Source organism: Lathamus discolor, chromosome 15 (genome assembly GCF_037157495.1).
Source record: "Lathamus discolor isolate bLatDis1 chromosome 15, bLatDis1.hap1, whole genome shotgun sequence".
NCBI classification, from domain to species: domain Eukaryota; kingdom Metazoa; phylum Chordata; class Aves; order Psittaciformes; family Psittacidae; genus Lathamus; species Lathamus discolor.
In genome coordinates, this window is record NC_088898.1 from 847,183 (window position 1) to 869,648 (window position 22,466).

The 22,466-nt window shown below is 50.9% G+C and overlaps 1 protein-coding gene across 2 annotated transcripts in view; it reads left to right on the top strand.

Moving 5' to 3' along the window:
* COL5A1 (collagen type V alpha 1 chain) overlaps positions 1–22,466 on the top strand; it is a 134,235-nt gene that overhangs the window by 62,685 nt on the left and 49,084 nt on the right. For both annotated transcript variants that reach the window (XM_065696027.1, XM_065696028.1), the window contains exons 8-20: positions 1,742–1,894; positions 2,195–2,251; positions 6,103–6,144; positions 6,326–6,388; positions 12,173–12,247; positions 13,741–13,833; positions 15,590–15,646; positions 15,774–15,827; positions 16,569–16,622; positions 17,422–17,475; positions 18,327–18,380; positions 19,274–19,327; positions 20,959–21,003. In XM_065696027.1, coding sequence (XP_065552099.1) covers positions 1,742–1,894; positions 2,195–2,251; positions 6,103–6,144; positions 6,326–6,388; positions 12,173–12,247; positions 13,741–13,833; positions 15,590–15,646; positions 15,774–15,827; positions 16,569–16,622; positions 17,422–17,475; positions 18,327–18,380; positions 19,274–19,327; positions 20,959–21,003 — 855 coding nt within the window. The remainder of the gene's footprint in view (positions 1–1,741; positions 1,895–2,194; positions 2,252–6,102; positions 6,145–6,325; positions 6,389–12,172; positions 12,248–13,740; positions 13,834–15,589; positions 15,647–15,773; positions 15,828–16,568; positions 16,623–17,421; positions 17,476–18,326; positions 18,381–19,273; positions 19,328–20,958; positions 21,004–22,466) is intronic.

Sequence of the window (22,466 nt, forward strand, 5' to 3'; positions counted from 1 at the left end):
CAGCGATAACTCCCGAGAGCAAGAGGAGCTGGGAGCAGATAGATTCTGCTCATTGCCTGCTATTCATCAGGCAGTTTGCTTTACTTGTCCAGATGCGTATACCAGGGCTTCATATCTGCATTGCTTCTCTAAAGGGAGGACTAAAAGGAGATTTAAATGAAGCTGTTACCAGCAAAGCAGAGGCACAGTGTTCTGCACGCTGATTTTGGGGCCTCCTGTTTCCTGTGCAGACTGGTTTTAGTTGTCTACCAGCGTTGTTCAGATGATTTTTTGGGCTTTTGTTCTGGTTTTCCTCCAAAGCACCTGCAGCTCTCAGCAGGGAGAACTTCGCTCCTCCTCTGCCCACTTATTCGAGGAAATCTTCCCATGCAAATGGATTTTGGGACCTTAATCAAAATATCATCCTGGACATTTCTGATGCTCATTTAAAGCAATGCAATCTGGAACGAGCTTGCTATGTTAAATCCAGAATCTTTGTAGCGAGAGAAACAGGTTTTAAGGTTTCAAAGTGCAAACCCAGATAAAAGATTGCAAACAGGATAAAAGAGATTGTGATAGCACCCAATCCATTTGAACAGCACAGAGGAAAAGTGATGCTGACTTTTCTGAGCCTTCTGATTGAGTAATTGCCAAGCTACAGTTCCTGCAAAGACCAGTTGGTGCTTGCAAAGCTGAAAGAAGATGGGGTATCAGAGCAGTGGCTGCCTTAGCACTAGGCTTATTCTTATTTAAAACCTCTTGAATTTGGATGCAGATGCTTGTGCTCAGTGGTTCTGAGCTGTTTTGGCACCGAAACAAGGTCTGGAAATGATGGTGGCATTTAAGTGATTTTGAATTCATAGTAGGGAGGAGATAATTTCTCTGGGAAGCACTGGAAATAATTCAATTTATGGATCATTTTGGTCATTACCTGGAAGGGAAAGAAACAAAAAACCCCATCAGCAGCAGCACATGTTCTTCACGGTGCTGCTCGGAGCAAATGATGCCAAGAGGCGGTTGCCTGCCAGGCTGCAGAAAGCACGGGGGGATAGAGAGAAGCAAGGAAATTCTGATGCTTGTCTGGATGTCCTTGCCCAGCATCTGCTGCTGGAAGGATTCGGGAAGGATTCAGGGATTAATGCATCAGATTTGTGGAAAACCTCTGCTTCTGCTTTTTGCACAGTTCCAGTCCCAGTCTGGATCCCGGGATAAGCAAACAGGAGGTTTTGTAGAAGCGAGCTTGGATTTTTCCACGTTTCCTCCTGTAATCAGATACCCACAACAACACATTGAGGATTTGGTGGGCATTTTAAATATGAGACTGGATGTGTCAATTCTTATGCTTAATAATCCAGCATCTCTGATATCGAGGCTGTGAGAGATGAGGAGGGCTTGGAGTTTGAGACTTCCATTGCCTCTTTCTTCAGGTCTTTAGAGTTTGCAGGGTGCTCCTGATGTGAGCTGGTGCTTTGTGCTCTGCTTCGTTTTCCTCATTCAGACTTTTCCTCAGTGGTATTTCAGGGATTGACAGAGGAATCCCAGGGAAAGCCAGGGTGGGTTTGACATAAAGATCCTCCCATCCTTCTTCCCTGCCACTGGAAAACCCTTAGAGGTCTCTGGAGACTTTAAAACTCCAGAACTTAACTTTTCTTGTGCTTGTTCTTTACAACTATTGTTGTAATACATCCTCCTCACACTGCAAACCCTGCACCCCTTATTCCACCATGCACAGCCTGATGTGTTGCTGCTCTTTTGCTTCCAGGCTGCTCAGGGAGGAGACGACCTGGATAAAGATTTCACTGAGGAAACAATAAAAGAATATGATGGGAATTATTATGATAACTATTATGACCGAACAGTCTCTCCTGATATCGGCCCCGGCATGCCTGCCAACCAGGACACCATCTATGAAGGGGTAAGAGAGTTTATTTCCCATAGAAGGTGAGTCTGGCTCAAAATGTTTGTCACCCCATCATTAATAGCATAAAGATCAGCAATGCAAAAACCAGTGAGAACATCTCACTTGGATTCATTCCCCTGCACTGCATGTGCTTTGCACAGGGGGAGGAGGTGCCCGTTTCTCTTCTGCATGAGCATCAGCATCCTTTTGGGGCAGAAGTTGGTCCAGGATCTCCAGATCCTGCTCAGAGCAGTGATGCTGATGGGGGCGATGTCGTCTCTGACTCTGGATTTGTATTTCCCTTGTGTGCTGCAGATCGGTGGCCCACGGGGCGAGAAGGGACAGAAAGGGGAGCCCGCCATTATTGAGCCGGTAAGGATCAAACGGTGTTTTGGTGTTAGTGTTTTCCCAAGGGAGAAGTCCAAGCGGTACGTTTGGTGTGGCCTGGGGTGCTCTGGTACAGCTGGGAGGAGAATTTCCCATGGAGGAATTACTCGGTTCATTTAAACACTTTAAATACAAAATACTGTACATTTTTCTTATCAAAGCCTTCAAGCAGTGACCGAAATCATGAAGAAGTTCAGTATTTCCCATGAAATCTCTCATTTACCAGAATAAACCCCGGCCTTTCAGAGGGGAAGCGTTAGGCAGAGGGCAGGTCTCACCTCTCTGGAGGTTTGAAGTGCCCTCAGCTCGCAGTGACCCCAACTCCCCAGGCGCTGGTGGCTGAGTCACATCCTGACCTGAGCTTGCAGCTTGGGATTGGCTTTAATTGTGCCGCTAATGAATTAATCTCTGTGGAAATGAAGCGGTTCTCCCAGCACACAGCGGTGGGAGAGGATGGGTTTGCTGCTGCTCCAGGGTCCCATCGGCTTCCAGAGAAACCCGATGTCATCTGGAGTGGAACCCAGCCCTCTCTTTATGATCTGTCCTGGCCTGTTTCTGGGGTTGTTTTTCTCTCTAAAGAGCTGCCTGTGCCCTCCGCAGTCAGCAAAAACTGTGGGTGCCCAACTGAGCACGCTGTTACGTGAGGATGGAGCCACTATGGGGCCAGCTGGGGCTGGCTCACAGGTACCCACTGGGCAGAGCAAGAGGCTGGGGGTTGATGGCCATGTGTGTGTCCCCTGTTGGGTACCAGGGTGCTGCCATGGGTGTTCCTCCCAGCCTGGAGCTGGGGCTGCAGGTCCTTGCAGCCGCCTCCCCACATGCTCCATGCACCAGCAGCTCAATTAACCTCGTTTCTCTGGCAAGGGCCCAGTGCAGCAGCACTTCCCATCGGTTATTTCTCTTTAATTCTTCCTCCCTTTCCTTCTCTGACCGACGTTCTGCTGGGGGGAGCAGGGGGAGGCTGGGGTGCAGCAGCAGGGCTTGACAAGCCTGAACTGAGCATCTTGTAAAAGCTTTTCTGTCCTTCCCTTCCTTCCTGGGGCTCGCTCCCACCCTGCAGACCCAAGGAGTGAGCAGTTTGCTTGTCGGAGGTGTGGGAAGGGTGGGGGGCAGCTGAACCCCAGGGAAACGATGGCAGAAGCCAGCCTGCCCTCTCCAGAGCCCATCGGCAAGGCTACAAAGCCAACAAAACAGTTAAGTTTAATCATCCAGAAAGAATTTGGCTGCCTTCGCTATTTCAAAACACTGGAGCATGCATCGCTTTTGCCAGAGAGTAAACAGGACCAAATGCCGCCCTGCCCCTCGCCGAGCGGTTCCTCTGCGGCACAAACTGGGATTCGTTGCGCTCTTTAGGTCTTTTTTTCCGATGGGAGCTGCAGCAGAGGGGGAAGAAACCCAAAGGCGTCAGCGGGATCCTGCGGGGTTTGTTCTCCGATCCCTTCCACCCTCCTGTCCTTCAATCCTTGCTCGGTGCTGACACTTGCTGGAGGCAGCGGGGCAGCACAGCTGCAGGGTGAGGAGGGCTGAGCTGGGCATGGGTGGATGGTGGGGACCCCCCATCCTTGAAGGCTCCAGGCTGCCTGTGCCTGGGGGGGCCCTGGTGCTCCTGCCTGCCCCAGGCAGGGTGTGATCAGCCTTTGCACACACCTCTGTGTGCTGCAGCCAGTGTCTGGGCTGTTCCTGTGGCATGAGTTGCACTCGTGGGTAGCACTGGGTGTTGACTGAGTGGAAGCAATGCTCTCTTTTCCCCTGTGACACTCCCAGCTCCATGGTTTGCTTGCTCTACCCCAAGGCATCACCCTTGGTGGCATCCCCCCCCCCACACCAGTCCTGGTCCCCAAACCCTCCCACTTTTCCATTGCTCCTGTTGATGAGCAGTCCTATAAACAGTGGCGGTTTCTTGCCAAGGAGAATCTCCAGATGTCCCTGAAGCTTGAGCTCAACATAAACCAACAGATAAATACGGGAGGATGCCAAGGATGTTTGCATTGCAAATCAGCTCATTAGCCCCAGCCCTTACCCCACGCTGAGGAGCGGCCCCAGGCTCTGCAGCTGGCCATGGGAAGCAGAACCTCAGCATGCTCAGCCCATGGCATGGTCACCAGCAGCCCACGTGTGTCCTGGGGAGACCTGTGTGGGCTGTAGCCATGCATCAGCCCAGACACAGTTACTGGTGTCTGGTTTAGAGCCTGCCACAGCAAAGTGTGCCATTGTTGGTCTCAACAGGGATGGACCTTGGGGGTTCCATATGGGAAAAGGTTTGCTGGGACCTCTGGGGTTCCCTGCACGATGTCCTCATTGTTTGCCCGAAAAGGAGCCAGTGCTTCGTGGATGTCTTGGGGGATGCTTTCTCCACCAGCATCTTCTCGGTAGCTTCCAACAGCAAATAGCTGACACTTAGCGCAGGTCAGAGGAATGCTGTGTAGGGTTCACCCTAATTCCCACCCGCACGAGAGCAGCGTCTCCACGGCAGGCAGGAAAACTGCTGTCAAAATGGGCACAGGGTGAAGCCCGCGACCTACATTCTTTCCTGGTGAGGAACGGCTGCGCAGGCGCTTCCTTCTGTGATGGCAGCAGCAGCAAATTTCCCCTCACACTTCCAAGTGAGGTGGGAGCCAGTTTTTATACGAGGTGGTAATGAGTAGCATGGACACTGGGAGAGACAGAAAACAGCACTGGCCACGCATTAGTGGTGCAGAAACACACATCCCACCGATGGAAGCAGGGATGGTTCTTGGTTTACCCCTTCTTTTGCTCCTCTGGGCTTAGAGGCTTTTGGAATGCCTGGGTTTCCCTGTAGCCTTTTCAGATGGGTTCAGCTGAGCCCTCTTCTGCTGTAGTGGCTGCCACGGGGTCAGCTGAGGCTTTTAGCACCGGGGCTGAGTCCAGGAGACCGGCCAAGGGTGGCCTAAGGCCAGTCCCCGCACTTGTTTCCTCCTGGCTTCTCCCATATGAACTCTCTGCTTATCTGCAGGGTTTTACAGGCGGATGTCATCCCACAGGAGAAGTGTCCCTGTTTGCTGCCCGTGAACTGGGCAGTGCTGGGATGGCTTTGGCTCACCCTGGGTGCTGCTGCGGTCACGGTCACTGGCCCAGAGGGAACAGGGCCGTGCTCACCATGGGGCTCTTCCCAGCAGATTGTCCTGATGCTGTCAGGAAAGCATTTGCTGGGATTATTGAGAGGTTTCTTTCCTGCCTCTTATGTATCCATGAGGAGGGGTGGGGGGAAGAAAAAACTCTACTGAGTATGTGATAGACCTGATTTAAAGTTATGACAAAATATTTAGATTAAAAGGCCTGGAATGACATTATTCTACCATTTTGCCCACACAGTGATTTCCTGGGTACACAGATAAATCACAGCGCGCAGGCTGCTGGGAAAGTCATTTCAAAACCCCGCTATTTGATTATTAACATCTTTTTTTTTAAAGCTGCTTGGGTCTAGAAACAGCTTCTTCCTGAAGAGGAGCTTTTCTCCTGCGCCAGCACCATCCAGGCTGGATGTGCCCCAGGGTTTGCCCTTTGCTGGCCATGTGCTGAGGGCAAAGGGTTGCGGTTGGGAAGGTGACCCTGTGCTGGGAGAGGGTGGGCTTGGGGCTGGGGCTGTTTTGCCGTGCCCTGTGTGATTTAAATAGATGGCATCTGGTTCTTCTGTGGGCAATGCCTTTTGTGCCTCTCATGCAGAGGGAGCAGAGATGCTGCAGCTCAGGGATACCCACACCCAGCAGCAGGAGCTGGAATACTTCAGAGGAAGCATTGGGCTTTCCAGCCCTGTGGGCAGAGTGACTGTGAGGCTGTGCCTTGCTAATGGTTCTGTCTTCTCTTCCATTGCTCAGGGTATGCTGGTGGAAGGCCCCCCCGGACCCGAAGGCCCAGCAGTAAGTGTCCCTTTGTCTGCACCGCAGGGTGCGCGCGGCTCTGGGGTGCTGATGTATGTGGAGGGCTCTGTTGCTTCCAGATACCCAGCAAGGGTGCAGAGAGCTCTGGGTCCATTTCCTGGTGCAAAACAGAAGAGAAAGCTCTAACAGCTTATTTATTTCCCTGTCTTTTCCATGCTAGGGTCTTCCAGGACCTCCAGGACCAACTGGACCTGTGGGCTTAATGGGTGACCCTGGGGAGAGAGTGAGTACCTGTGTTTTAATCCTCTTTGGCTCGTTTTGTATGTGCAAAGTGGGGCTGTAACTTGGGGTTTGCATCTTTGGTCTTGATGTCACTTTAAATCAGTTTTGTCACTGGCAGCACCTGCTCTGTAAACTGCTGCCTGCAGAAGCCTCCAGCTCTGCGATGTCTCAGCTGCTCCCAAAGCACTTTTGTGGACCAGGGCCCAAATCCCACATTTTAGCACCACACTTTGGTCAGAATTGCATCTCTGTTCATTATTGCTGGGTTCAGGGGTCAGGGCTTATCTGTGGTTTTGGGAGCTCCTGGACTGAAGCCTCACGTCAGTACATGTTGCACCAGCACCATGTGAGCAGCAAAATGGGTGCTGGGGATTGCTGGAAATTAAAACTCACTCTGTGGCCTGAGTCTCTGAAATGAGCCTTGTGCCAACACAAGGTTTTGCTTTTGTTCGCCCTGTTCTAGCCTATTCCCCCTCCCTGGCAGAGAGAGCCAGGCAAGCAGGTCCCTGTCTGGTACCCAACGGGACCAGGCTGCCCATCGCTTCCAGCCCTGCAGCCAGCACAGGGATTGTGCCTTGACATCTAGTGCTCACCGTAGCACCGGCGGCCTCTGGCTTTGCACAGGAGCTGAGATGGGATCATTCTTGGCTGCTGGAGCAGCTCCGTTTGGGTCTGAAACCAGAGGAGTGCCCTTGAGCGATGCTGGTTTCGGTGATGGAGCACCGATGTCGGGCTGCGCCGGCAGGAGCAGAGTGGTTCCTGCTCGGTGCAGCCCAGCGGAGCAGTGTGTGCTGCAGGCAGCTGAGCAGCGGTGCGGGGCCGTGTGGACCAGCAGCAGTCACTTCGCATGAGTAAATTCATTGATTTCAGCAGCTTTGTGAGCAAAACAAATGGAGTTGGGATGCTTTGGTGCATCTCGATGTCGAGCGCAGTCAGATGCGCTTTCAAAATAGCTTCTGGTGTTCTGCTGTTTCAGTGGGCTCCCAGCAGCGCTGGCATCAGCCTCCACCTGGAGCTGGTTGTGGCCTGATGCCTCCCGACAGTCCCGTTAGTGATAAAGGCAATAGCGTGCCTCCCCCCGGGTGGGTTTGTGCAGGCGGGCTTGGCCGGAAGCCTGGTTTTCCAGAGTTCTTCCTGGAAAGCTCAGGAGGGAGGGGGGCAGCAGGGGCACAGATCACAGGAGCTGCTCCTCAACACGAGGTGTCCCAGCTTTTCCCTTTCCAGACACCCAGCTCTTCCCTTTCCTGTCCGATGCACCCCGGAGCTGTTGTCCTTCCCTAGCGCTGCCCGTGCTGTCATTCATCTCCCACAGAGGTGGTTCTCGTCAGCAATAAGGAAGAGGTGGGAAACTGCCCCTCTGCAGTTGGTGCTCTTCCAAATGATCCCCTTGGGGTGGGTTTGGGACCCCTGGGACCGGAGTTCCTTCCCTGGGGCAGTCTCCTTCCTCCAGTGGAGGACAAAGCAACCAGCTGGCTCCAACCCTTCATTATTCACCTCCCAGCCCCATGACACGGACATTGCAAACTACAACCACTGAAAGAAACGAAACCACTGCTGGCCTGCACTGGGAAGTGTCTGCTGTGGGTTTAAGGTGTGCTTGAGAAGACCGCTTCAGCGTTGGGATGCTCCGGTGGCAACGGCTCTGACCTGGGCTCTGTATTTCTTTAATGAAGGCTCTTTGACACCTTCTCGGTCCCTGGGGACTTGCCTGGAGCCTGCTGGCTCCCCCAGAGCAGTGCTGTAAAGACCCCACCTCACCTACACTCCTGGTGTGTGTTACTGGGTTTTGATGGAGCAGTAATAATGCTTCTTGTGGTTGTGACATGACAGAACGAGAGGCCCTGACTGTGCTCCATTGATCGGTGCCTGCAAGCTCAGAAAGTCAATAGGCAGCTGCAGGCTCTGCCCATGGCCAGGAGCCAGGGCCACCACTCAGTGAGGCTGGATTAACCCCTGAGACACTGCAGCACCAAGGAAGGCCTCTGCCTCCTTGGGTATGGGACTTCAGAGAGGATGGGCAAGGTCCCAGCAGTGGCTTGCACCTTGCAGTGGTCTAGGATTAGTCGAAAGAGCTGTGTGACTTCATCAGGCCCTTGGTGGGTCTTCATCCTGGAAGGGTTCTATTTGTTGCCCAGCTTTGTCCTTTTCTCCCCTTGCTGCTTCTGCTCCCAAGTGTTCGGTTGCCTGGCAGGATGGATGCTGCAGGCAGGATGGATGCTAGAGGCAGGATGGATGCTAGAGGCAGGATGGATGCTGCAGGCAGGATGGATGCTACAGGCAGGATGGATGCTGCAGGCAGTCTGCTCCTGCCCTTGGTCCAGGCAGATGCAGGCATTTGGCAAGGCTCCTCTGGAGTGGCCGTGCAAAGCCAGGCAGCAGCAGACACGTTGTCCCCGAAGATGCTGCTCCACACCCTGAAACGAGGCGTGATTTACATTCTAGCATATCCTGCTTTTTTGTGTGGCCAGAACGGAATGTAATACAGCATATTGTGCATAGAGAATTGATGAACTTGCAGAGCCAGGAGCTGCAACTGCATTAAAATACTCCTTTTCAATTACAGCAGCTCCTCTTTTAATTTGTTTATTATTAACCCTGCACATAGCTCATGAATTTACATGGCACTTCAACGTGTGCGGCGAGGAACATTTCCTATGCCTACATCTGATAGAAAGATTTCTTATTTGCAATCAGGCAGGTGCACTGAATTAATATACCAATAATATTCAGCTATGTTAATATTGGCCAACACTCATTTAGCTCTGGTTTATTCATCGTGGCAGTTTGTTCGTTTATCCCACAACACAAAGAAGAGCTTGTGCCACCGGGCAAGCTGCGGAGCAGCCTGGCTGTGGGAGGCTTCAGAGGACTCATCTGGGAGGAGGGCGGTTTAGGATGACTTGGGTTTCTCTGAGCAGTGGGAAGAAGGAAATGAGGTGCTGAGGAGACCGGCGAGCTCTGTGCTGGGTGCTCTGCACTGGAATGGAGAAAGTCAAATGAGGGAAACGTGCTCCTTTGAACGCGATGAGCTGCAGCGTTAGAGCAAACTGCAGCTCCGCACCAGTCCTGCTGGGTGCCTGGAAATCCGGGTACTGGGGTGCTCTGGGCTTGATCAGCTTGTCCATGGGGAAGGCTGATCACAGAATGAGAGCTGTAACTTCCAAGACCATACCGTCATTGTGTCCCAAAGGATTTCTTCCCCCAGCGACAGGTTTGCATCTCAGAGGTGTGATGGGATTCCTAAAATCCTCATTGGGGTTCTGAAAGGCTGGATGTGTTCAGGGTGCCACTTCTACCACCAGTGAGCACTGCTGGACCTACAAGACCCCAAATGCTGCAAGGGATTCTGTTGCAGAACCTTCAGACCAGCGCTGAAAAACAGGCTGAGAGAGACCCTTACAGCAAACTCAGGCTCCTGCAGTACTGTGGGCTGCTGGGCACCACTGTCACTGCCTGCTGCTCGAGGAGCCTCAGCGCTAACACTGAGGTTTCAGTGTAAACATTGCCTTGAAATATTGCATTAGTGTTTGCACTCAGCGTGGCATTTTAGAGCACTGCACCAAATGAAAGTTGAAGTCCCCATCCCTGGCTGCTATATATCAGCGAATCTCTATTTACATAATGAGTGACACAGATTTACACCAGCTGAGGGGCTGGCGTGCTGCGTTTCTGAAAGGCATTCATGAATTTCAATTTACAAAGTGCTTTATGGGGTTGATTTTCCTCCAGCCCATTGCCCCCCACTGCTCCACCCCACAAGGAAGAGACCTCGCACACCCAACGTGGAACAAAGGGAGGTGTTTATGTATAAAAACAGTGCATCAACGTTTGTCAGGCAGAGTGCATACAGAGAGATGAATAAGCTCGTTCCTGATCCATCGTTTGCTGGACTTGGAGTTAAAGGAGAAGAGAGAGAGGGAACAAAGTTTATTACAGAAAATGAGTCTGGCCTGAATTATTTAGTGTGTTTCTGCTCCAGCAGATGGGCCTGGCCTCTGCACCGCAGCAGCGGAGTCAAGGGCTTCGGTGTCAGCCAGGCTGAGTCAACAGCATGAATGTAACATCATGAGCTTGCCTGAAAAATGGGTATCCCGGTGTGGTGTGCAGGCTCCCTTCACCACCGAGCCTGCTGCTGGGTTTCTTTCTTTCCCTGCTAGCTCCCCGGGCAGTGCTGTTGCTGCAGCACGGGGAGCAGCACTGTTATTCTGGGCTGGTTGCGGTGCAGCCCTTGGCTCTGCCCTGTAATTGTGGTGCGGGTCCAGCCATGGGCTGGCTGGGGCAGGGTGGAGCACAGCAGCTCTTCACCCCCACCCTGGAGCTGGGCTCTAATTTTGTGCTTGAGCGTTTTGGGTCCCTTTTTAAGAGGGAGGTGACGAGGGAAGTGTTAAGGTGAACATGACATAGAGGGAAGGGAAGAACAGGGAACAAAAAGATGCACCAAGATCTTGTTGGAAGGCAGTGGGGCAGGGAGAAAACACCGGATGCTTTGGGTTGGTTGGTTGGTTGTTTATAAAGGTTCTGGTTTTTAGGGATCTTGTGACATGTTTCTATTTCCCTTATCCCTTTCCCACCATTACCCACCTCCCTTTGCCTTGTGGGGTGAGTGTGCAACTCCCTGGGTCAAGGTCTGGCTCTTTGGTGTCCCTGTAGATTGTCCATAGATGTCTTGGATTTGTGGCAGGGTTTGGTTTTTGCTTTTATTTGGTGTCTGCAAGGGCTGGAGGGCATCAGGCAGGTCAAAGAAAGCAGGAACTAACATAGGCGCCTGTTGCTTGCCCTTCCAAGAGCTTTGCTTCTCCACAGAAGGATTTATTATTGGTGTTTACTGACGAGGGGAGTGTCCAAGTACTCGAGCTTGAGCTGTTGGCCAGGCAGCCCTGCCTGCCTTGCCATGGACTGAGCACCAGGGCTCCTCTTGGAGCCCTTACCACATCCTCTCTGGGATGTGATAGGTTGTCTTGCCTTCAGCTCCTTGAGCTGGTGTGAAGCTGTAATCAGGCATGCACATTGAGTAGTTGGATGTCATCCTCATTGCATGTAGGATTGTTGGATGGAAGTGCAAATTTGGATTAACTTCAACTTCTTGCCAAGTACACAACAGGGAATACAAATAATCTATGGGCTGTCTTAGGAAAATTGGCCATATTTGATTATTTATAGCTCCATCAATAGATCTTTTACTGCATGCGTGTTTCTTTAGTTGAGTTAAAGAGACTCAACTGATGTTAATCAGCACAGCTCCATGGAGATCCTCAGAGTCCTGCTGATTTACAGCCACTGACAGGATCACTCACTCCACTGTAGATAGAAGTAGCCTCCTAGGACTAACAGAAAGGCAGAAGAGAGAAAAATGCAATGACCCAGATGACTGAACATGTGCAGAAACGTATTTATCTTTCCACGTTTCTATCTCACTGACCTGAGTTACGAAGTTTCATATATGTTTTTAATAGGTTTTAACAGACCCAGCTAAACTAAATTGCTTCCATTAGCTTGGAACATTGCAGAGACTTTAATTGCTCACTCAAAAATTGCATATGGCAGACTCTGGAAATACAGGGGCCAGGATGTAACAAGAGGGAATCGCTAAGGAAAATCGTGTGTGTTCCAGAGGGGCTTCCACAAAATTTGCCATGGCATTGGGATGCCCACACACTCAGCACCTGCTTGTCAAGACAGGGAGCCTTTTGTATCACGACATAAGCCTCTGCAACCATGACTACTTACATACGGACATGACTAAAATGACACCATAGACGTTTATTTCTCTTCTTGTTTCTTGCAGGGGCCACCTGGTCGCCCGGGTCTCCCAGGAGCAGATGGTTTGCCAGGACCACCAGGGACAATGCTCATGCTGCCAGTGAGTACAAGCATTTAAATGAGTTGGCTTCTTGGCTTTGCTACTGCTTAGTGCCTGTTCTTGTAGAAGTCTCCCATCTCTTTTACATCAAGGACACATCTGGGTCCAGATGGTTCCCCTGGTAAATTTACTTTCTGCAAAGCACTGTAACTTCTTCATTGGTCAGAAGCACAGGGCAGCTAGGTCAAAACTTCCAGAAGGGATGAATAAGCTTAAGAGTTTGTGACTGGGCATGGTGCTGGAGAGTAAGAGTCATAAAGAAGCAACTGAAGACAATTCCAAGGGCAGAACCCTTTCTCCTGCGTCAAACAGTACTTCAAAGCAGGTGCTACAGTTGGAAGCACCTGAATGAACTGGTCTGTTTTGATGACCTGTGGTTAATGTGCATTGAAGCCAGCAAGTACCAAGTCAGCCTTCTTGGTCCTGGGATGCTTAAAGGAATGGTTATATTTTGTGTCTGCTTTGATGTGAGAAAACTCTATGGAAACCAGCTGCTGCAAATGAGTGGTTAGGTACCAAAGGGAAAGAGCCTTTAGTGAAAAACCACAGTGCTCTTGTCCGGCCTCCAAGTGGGAGGGTGATCCTTGTATAGGCTCCTGGCAGGGTGCCTGGGACAGCCTGGGCCGAGTGCTCAACATGGAGCTTAGCTGGCCATTACAATAGGTTTGTTGGTCCCTACAGTAACCAACTGTAGGCCTATAAATTGCATCTCTTTGAAGCTGCTTGCCAAGTTCATGTGGTCACGTACCTAGCGCCAACCAAGCGAAAGGCAGAGGTGAAATGGAGGTGAAAGAACTGTCCAAGTAGGTTCTGCAGCCTGGAGTCCTTCTTGCAAAACCCCAAATGCATCCCAAATGCACATGCAGTTACAGCAGGAGAAGGGTGTGTGTCCTGGGAAGTGGGCTTGTAGCTGTTGGGGGTGGCAGAGGCAGAATTAAACACAAAACTCCTTCCCTTTCAAGTCTGGGAAAATAAACCAGTAAAGCTTGGGGTTTTAAAGTCCTTTGTACACTGAAGGATCCTGGCTTGAACAATAGCCCAGACTCTGCTCTTTGAAGCACACTGCCATGCTTGAGAAATACAGCCTCTGTCCTGGGGCAGAGAGGCAGCTAGAGCCAAATAACCTGATGCAACCCCATCTCCGGGGGTCTCCTGGCCGAAAGCATCCACATGGGGAACATCAGCCCTGTGAGCGCGTTGTGTTCGGTTTCGAAGGGTGGTGCGTGAGGTCCTTACAGCCCCGAGCCCGCAGCCCCTCTCACTGCGTGTTACTCTGAGCTGGTACAATCTGCTGTGCAGGTACGGACGTGGGAAACAGTCGGGTTGTTCCTGTGAGCTGGGTGACCCAAGAGCACAGTGGTCGATTGGACGCTCTGGAAGAGCAGCTCTGGTGTTGGGTTGGTTGTGTTGAGCGGTTGTCGAGGGGTCAGGCCAGTGGGAGGGTGGAGGGACAGCAACCCTGCGACCTGCTTTCTGCTTCTTGTTCCCATCAGTTCCGCTTCAGTGGAGGAGGAGATGCCAGCTCTAAAGGACCTCTTGTTTCAGCCCAGGAGGCTCAAGCCCAAGCCATCCTGCAGCAGGCCAGGGTAAGTGAAGGCTGCTGGGGATGCCTCTTGCAGCAGGTGCCTGAGGAAGAGGAGGAGCAGGATAAATGTGTCAGAGATGTCTCTCACCATCCACGGTGCTTGGGGGTCGCTTCAGCACAGGCTGTTGAGATAAGCTAAAAAGCAAATTATTGCACCCTTGAATGAACTAGAGCTCACTGGCATCTCCACCCAGCTGGGGGGCATGAGCCCCTTTTAGGTTTATAACAAGGGTTTTGGCTTAGCTGATGCCATTCTGGTTTCCATCCAAGCCCCCTCTTACAAAGGAGTTTGACCTTATACGTATTCAGGTAGCGTACAGAGCGCTGATGCCACCGGCCACTGCACATCGCCATCCATGAATGTTGCTCTGAGGATAATACCAATGGGTTGTGTGTCTGGTGTTACCTTGTCAGTCCCAATTTTCCTAATTTCAAGCCTGCCCGCAGTTTTCCATCAGCATTTTCTTTTGCTGGGAATGTGACCGGATGAGCACTTCATGAGAAGCATCTGCTTGCTCAGGCTCTCTGGTTTTGTTCTTTGTTTTCGGCTTGTTGAAAATTGGGCCTGCAATGAAGAGCCCAAAGAAGCTCCCTCCCCTCCCTCCAAATCCCTTTTCTCTCCTTGGTTTTGTTGGTTTTATTCATTTGAATCAATGTTCAGTTTAACAAACAAACAAATCCCACGCGGCTTCTGGGCTGGGGATGAGAAGTTGGATAGCTCCATAAAGGAAAAACCCCATCTATTTCTTGGTTAACGTCAACCTATTGTTGGATAATTCCAGCTGAAAACCCTGATACCAAAGCAGAAAGGGAAATAAATTACTTTTGTGGGGAAGCTACAGGATATGGCAGGAATGGAAGAGGAATCCTGCGGGGGAAGGACATCTTATTTCCTTTTTGGGGGTAGATTTGCTTGTTATCGGTGGTTATTACCTTTTCAGGTTGATTTATTCCCTTTAAATTTGGGTTTCATCAGGCAGCACTCGCTGTCCCAGCTGCCAGCATTTCAGAGCGTCTCCTTTTTAATGGGGTGTTGTGAAAAGATGCCACAACACGTAGCATTTGTGCAATATTTATGTCGTTCCAAGTGCAATTGCGGGTAGATTTTAATTACTGGAGTACACAGATAATTACAACTCTTTTAGTGTTCAATTGTCACAAGGGAATGAATTGCCTGAGTGATGCTTTAAAGTGTGGACCAGCCCCATTACCCACCATGGGGATTACTGACTTGATGCATGGTTCCATGACTCCTTAATTACGGAGCTAAAAGCCCCCTGGTGCAAATAGAATTGTTCTGTTTGCAGGGTATTAAGTAGTAACTAAAACAAGGGAGAAACCCCTTTAAAACTGAACTCTCAGGATGGTAAAGAAAGAAATCCTCCTAATCCGGACTGGGATCATAAATACATGGGAGCGAACCCCTGCAGCCTGGCCAGGCGCAGTTCTGGTATTTACCTGAAATGATTTGTTGCCAAAAGCATCCATGTAATTGTGCCTGTATGTGATGATGGAAAAGGGGGTCTGGGATGCAGATTTGCATCTGGTTTAGATGCAGGTAATTCCTCGCCCCTCCATGTGGCAGGGTCTGGGCCAGGGTTTGTCTGTACACACCTATGGATGCCCCATCCTTGGCAGTGTTCAAGGCCAGGTTAAACAAGGCGAGAACATGTGGCTGGTGGCACGATGGTGGCTTTGTCCCGTTGCAGCAGCGAAGCAGAGACACCAACTGAGCAACGTTTCTGTTTGTGTTGCAGCTGGCGCTGAGGGGACCAGCGGGTCCAATGGGTCTGACGGGGCGGCCAGGCCCCATGGTAAGTGAACATGGAGCGGAGCCGTGGATGCTCTGGGTTACCTGCATGAGTGGCTCTTCCCTAACATGGTATGAATCTTCCCTCTGGCTCTGCTATGGATGTAATAAATCCCGTTCTCTGCCCAAAGGGACCCCCGGGCAGTGGAGGACTAAAGGGAGAAGCTGGAGAAATGGGACCTCAGGTGAGTATGGGTGCAGTGGGCAACCAGGAGATCTGGGGGAAAGGAGGGCATGAAGCCCTGCTTTAGATGCTATAGTGAAGGAGCGAGTCAGTAACCCAGTGCCAGCTGAATGTGAGTGGGAACATCTGCTTTGCATATGAATGCATCCAAATGCAAACTCGAGACATAATTTTAAGTTAGCAGTGTGAGATTCTGCAGGTGGAAGGCCTTCCCTTCCCTTCCCTTCCCTTCCCTTCCCTTCCCTTCCCTTCCCTTCCCTTCCCTTCCCTTCCCTTCCCTTCCCTTCCCTTCCCTTCCCTTCCCTTCCCTTCCCTTCCCTTCCCTTCCCTTCCCTTCCCTTCCCTTCCCTTCCCTTCCCTTCCCTTCCCTTCAGACATCCGTGGGGGAGTCCTGTAAATATGAGCTGGGTTGGAGTGTGAGGAGTTTGCTGATGTTCAGGAAACTGTTCCCCCGAGCCATAAATCCTGTAATAAAGGGAAATTCCCACTTTCTAATAGTGGGGGAAGTAATTTGTCTCCACTGCATGGAGCTGCTTGCAGGGCAAAATCTTCCTCGTGCAATTCCTGCGCAGAGATACTCAGTCCTGAGCCTTCCCTGTGCATTTTGAACCATGGGCTCTGCTTGAGGACTCCACGTCCCATTTCATAGCCCCGGTGACCCGGGCAGCCCCAGCAGCGCTGGGTCCCTCTGTGTGCCTATGGGTGATGATGCAATTCTTCCTCTCTCCTTGATGCCTTGCAGGGTCCACGAGGCATCCAGGGTCCTCCCGGTCCGGCAGGAAAGCCAGGCCGCAGGGTGAGTGTCCCGGGAGCTGCGCTGACGACTGCGTGAGCTGCGGTCCCTGCTAGGAACGGTTTCTGCTGCCAAACACTTCCTGAGCACCGAGAGCGTTGCACAAGAGCAGGCTGGTGGCCAGCGGTGCCTTGTCCAGGAGCTCTCTGTCCATCTGGGCAGGCGCAGATGAGGATGGGAGTTCAGGGCTGGGTGGTGTGGGGAGAGCTGCAAGTGCACGCTCCCCATCTTTTGTCCCATTTTCTTTTCCTCTGTGCTGTTGAGGTTGTGGCTGCATGAACAATGGGCTGGTTTGGACAGTGCCTTGGTCTCAGTAGTGCACAAGGAGGACCCAGTCCCTGGGGGTTGCTGGAGCTGGGATTAATCGTGCTCACCTGCTCTGCCAGCATCCCTGATGCTGATTCCCATTTCACACCGTCCTCTGGCTCGTCGGTTTGTCAGAGGAAAGAATGAGGAAGTCTTTTGTGTGACGCACTTCTGGCTTTCCCGAGCATATTCCAATTTGTGAATGTGGTGATTATCATCTCGTCAAGTGTGCTGGGAAATGATTATTTCAAATTAAAATCAAGGACCATGTCCCAGCATCCCCTGTAGTGAAGCAGCTTTGCTGCCCTGTGTCTCACACCAGGCTGAGCCCGGGATGCTCCTTCCAAACCAGAGCAGCACGTTTTCCTTCCCAAGGGAAGCTGTTCCCCAGAGAGCTCTGACTTAAATAAAGCTTCCCTCGGCCGCAGAGCAGAGAGCAAATGTCCCTGGGTCCTGCCCTGCCCTTTGTGTTGGACTTTGCTTTTCTCTGTTGCAGGGACGAGCCGGCAGCGACGGTGCCCGAGGAATGCCGGGACAGACAGGACCAAAGGTACCACCATGTATTGATGTGCTCTTGGAATCCGCATCTGCTCTTTAGCAGTGAACTGGGGGACCCTTGGCAGCAGGAGCCCACCTTTCTTGGAGGAGGTGGTTGAACTGGTGCCGGGGCTCTGTCTTTGAGAGGGAGAAGTTAGGCACACACCTGGAAGGCACAACAGCAATCCGTGTTTTCCTTTCATGTTTTTAATTGCTGAATCCTCTTAAGAATGAACTGTGCTCCCTTGGCTGCCGTTGGAGAACAAATACTTTGGAATGCCAATTATGGAAAACAAACATGAATGAGCAGTTGGAAGTGTCCTAAAATATAACTACAAAACCCCCGCCCTATTAACTGGGTGAGGAAATGGGGAAGGCGTGGTGAGGAATTTTAATGCCCTGTATTTTTATTTGAGGCAAAATCCCTTCATTCAGCTGTGATCTGCTGGTATTATCAAGCAAGGAAGAAGCTGTGCCACTGCAATTGAATGCAGAGAAAGTTTGCTCAGGGAATCATGTATTAGAAGGTTTAAGTACTTTATTATGTAGATACTTAAAGCTGGAATAGATGGGGTTTTGATATAGAGACAGGAGACTGCAAATCATTTATCTGGTAAAGTGCTTTAATGAGCGTCGACTGCCCTCAAAGGAGGGATGCAGGGAAGAAGGGGAAGCAAAATAACGAGCAGCACTGGGAAGGAGGAGAACTGCAGTGAGCAGAGGCAGAGTGATGCTCCAGGGCCTGCCAACGGGCAAGAGCTGCCCATTCCCCCGGATGCACCTCGGCCAGATCAGCCTCTCCTCCCAGTTGTGAAGATACGCAACAGGAGGTGGAAGTGTGAACTAAACTGGTTTCTCTTTTAGGGTGACCGAGGGTTTGATGGCTTGGCTGGTTTGCCTGGTGAGAAAGGAAATAGAGTAAGTTACCTTCCACTTGTCCTCTGGCCACTGTCTGGAGTGAGCCCGTGGTTGGGGAGCGCTGGGAGGAGGACAGCTACTGCTGGGGATGAGCAGCTGGGAGGGCGCAACCATGTCCCATCAGAGCATGAGGGGTGTCAGAGCATCCCTCCCAGGTGCAGCATTCACATCCCGGGAAGCTGCAAGGTCCTTCTGGGCCTGATTGAAGTTGGAAAGGCTGAGGGGTGGGGGGGAAATTGCCTTAATAAAGTGCAGACTGAAAGATAAAGCAAGAGGCAAAACCTGCGTTCAGACAGCGCGGTTGTGGATGGAAGTTGCCCAAAATTATAATGGGATTTTTCTCTTTACTTTATAATTAAACAAAAGGGGAAAAAATGCAAGAGGCTGGTTATTTTGTCAGGCTGTTCATGCTTCCCCTCCCTAGAGAACACAGCCATGGCTTTATAAAGCAAGGGAGTGTTAGAACAGCGGAGATTGCATCGTGATTACAAGTTACACGGGAAAGGGAAGATGGTGCCTTAGAGAGAAGCTTAATCAGCCAGAAATGGAATAGCAGGGCTTGGGTGAAGCAGTAACTGCAAAGCCTGAGCCCTGCTGCTGAAGGTGCTACTGCTCAGTTCCCAGCTCCCTGCCAAAGTGCTACCAGTAAATGCCATGAGCTCTCGCCCTGGAGGACATCAGTCTGCCCATGCTGGAGCCCACACATGGCGCAGAGCAGGTAGAGGGAAGCTGCTGCTTGGAGAGCACATGGAAAGGAGCTGTGAGGGCACCTTCAGCACACAGGGCAGGCAGAAAAGTCACGTCCATCGCCTGGTTTATCAGCGTTCCCCAATGTTTTCCATTGCCAGAGCGTGTCCACCTTCTCTGAGGTTTTTTCTCCCTTCCCTTTATAGGGTGAGCCAGGCCCCCACGGACCCCCTGGCGCACCCGGAGAGGATGGGGAGAGGGTAAGTCTGTCTCTGGGTTGGGAATCCCTTTGAATTCAGAACTGACTCCTGTAAACAAGAAGCAGATGCCACATCGGGCAGAGACGTGGCAAGAGCAGCCGGTCTCCTGCTGCTGGTCCTTGTGTCCTGGGGATGCTGCAGATGGCCATGGAGGGAGGGAGGGAGGGAGCAGGGAGGTGGGAGAGGAAGTGAAAGGAAGAATTTGTGTTTGAAGATCTGCTCAGAAAAGTCAGGTTTTCTTAGAATGAAATAACAAAGGAAAAACGATCATCTTCCAGGTGAGCAAACATCAGCTCTGGTGGTCAAAGACCCAGCAGACGGCAGCAATGCTTGGGGAATAGAAATTCCAGGCAGAAAGGGAATCAAAGATTAAATTGTTCCCTTCTCCTTGCACACTGTTTAGTCAATAGTCACAGGCCTTTAGCATAGAATCATAGAACAGTTAGGGTTGGAAAGGACCTCAAGATCATCCAGTCCCAACCCCCCTGCCATGGGCAGGGACACCTCTCACTAAACCATCCCACCCAAGGCTTCATCCAACCTGGCCTTGAACACTGCCAGGGATGGAGCATTCACAACCTCCCTGGGCAACCCATTCCAGTGCCTCACCACCCTAACAGGAAAGAATTTCCTCCTTAGATCCAATCTTTAGCGAAGCTCACATGAAGCGGTTGTAGGTCTAGAAGGGCTGCTTTAAGAGGAGAGATTGCAAATGCTGAAGCAGTGCCTGTGAGGAGCTTGTGGTCTAACCAGAGGAGCGAGTGCGGATTTCCCCTGCTCTGATCCCCTTCCGCGATGTTTTCTCTCCACCTCTGGCTGTTTGTTTCCTGTAAAGCACAGATAATAACACGTTCCTCGCCACGAGCCTGTGAGGAGAAATTAGTGGTGGCTGTAAATGCTTTGAAGGCGAAAAGACCAAGCCCGTGTCTTGCGGGGGAAGAACGAGTGTTGGGAGAACTTTAATCCTAAGGAGAAAAATAAACCATTTGGGGTGTGTGGAGAGAAGCTCCGAGGGCGATGGCTGCAAGGAGGAGCATGGATTTCAGGAGCAGAAGAGGAGGGTTTACAAGGAGTGGCTGCTGGGATTGATTTCCTATAGGGAGCCTCAGGGTTTGGGTGGTTTAAAAGCAATTCAGGGGAAGTGCCAGCTCATACTCCTGAGGGGTCCATGGGGCATCAGAAGGAGGCAGGGAGTGGAGGGATGAAAAATTACCCCTTTGCTGCCTCTGCTTTGTCTGAGCTCTGATTTGGCTCGGTCATATTGAGGGAGGTGCTCCCATACTCGCCTGTCACTCAGGATGGGACTAAATCTTGTGGTTATTAACTCACATGCCCTGGGTTGTTTCTACGCTGTCCTTTCTGTTACCAAAATCCACCTTTATAAACATCGACATGAATTATGATGTATCCCTGCAGCAGTTCTAATCCTTGGTAAATTCTGCCCGCGCAGGATTAGTCTCCAGGCTTACGAGGTCTTCCTTATGCACGGCCGCCCTTCTATTACTCCAGGGAAGCTGACGTTCTGTGTGAATGTTGTTTAACAAGAGCGAAACACCTGTGATGTGACTGAAATGTAACTGCCTTGTTCTGTCTCTTGTGCCTTTTCTCTCTGCGCCTTCGCTGCTGACCAGGGAGATGATGGAGAAGTTGGACCCAGAGGTCTACCTGGAGAGCCTGTGAGTATCTCCTCCTTTGCCTTGATGTACAGTGGCGCTGCTTTGGGCAAGGTCGTGATATGGTAACAGTGGTTTTAGTGGTTCTGTGGGACAGTGATGCTGAGGTCCTCAGTGACCCCCTTTAAGTCCTGGCAGGACTGAGCTTGAGGGGACTTTGAGCACTTCAGTGGGGTCAGTATTCACCTCACAGTGCACAAAACATCAGAAACCTGCAGAATTTGTGGGTGCTTCGGCCTCCCTGTGCTGTGAGCACCAGAGCTGCTGAGCCAGGGCTAGAGCAGAGGGAGCTTCTTGGTATCAGTAAGGTTCAAAAGGTGCAGGTGGTGTTGGACAAAAACCTCTTGCCCAACGTAACGAATGCTTTCAGGGAGTTTACCCCTGAAAAGAAACAGTTGGGCTGTCAATTTGAGACCCTACAAGTACTTTTCCCCCCCCAGTACTGACTATTTTTGACTTTATTGGCGGTGGTAAACTCTGCTTCTGGCTGGCTGCAGGTCTCTGTGTGTAGTGCAGTTGTTGGGTGCTAATTTCATCCCAAATGCATTTCTTTTGTTATGAAAAGAACATTACCTACCGTTTACCATCAGTTTTGCTTTCAGAATGGCTTCTTTTGTTGTTCTAAGGCCCAGCGTGGTGGCCTGAGAGTAACTGATGGGGACATTTGGACATACTTTATGTGAGAAGGGAAAGGGCTGGCATTTACGGACTCACTGGAACTAAATTATAGACAAGATGTCTGACGAGCTTCTAGGAAAGATTAATCAACTCAGCTGTCTCCTTGGCACGTCTAAGCAATAACTTGTGGGTTATTAACTTCTTGAAAGCATTTATGTGCCCAGGTAAGACAGTAACAGAAGAGGAACTTAACTGACGATAATGCATGCAGGGAAGTTCATGTTTATTTCAGCAATGTGAGTAAAAATATCTGTGATGGCCAAGAATGAAGGCATCAGAGGAAGCTTTTTTGTCATATCTACACCCTAAATGTGCACGTTTGCCTCTTTCTCTGCCCTCAGCCAAAAGAGGCTCTTTCCAATTTCATTGGTAACTGAAAGAAGTGGTGGGACTTCAGAATCGGTTTCTCTTCATCCTGCTCCATTTCTTTGTGATTCCCATCACTGGGTGATACAAGCAGAGTATCAGCACGGGCTGTGGCCCGTGAAGATCTCTGGTGCCCCGGACAGATTTCTTGGTCGATGCATCCAAATTTTGCTGCATTTTTCCAGGATCAGAATCCCTGCAGCATCCAAGATCAGACTTTTTCTTAATGTCTCCTTTATTATCCTGTAACATCTCGTTTTAATTCCTGTGTTCTCTCTGCATCATAAAAAGAGGCACATACAATATTTGGGCAGACAGATAAAGCTGCCCATCAGTCAGGAATGATTTTGCTCTGTGACAGTGAACAAGCACCATCCCTGTAAATGTCCTGAGTTCTCCTGTGGTCCCTCCTTTAAGCAAGG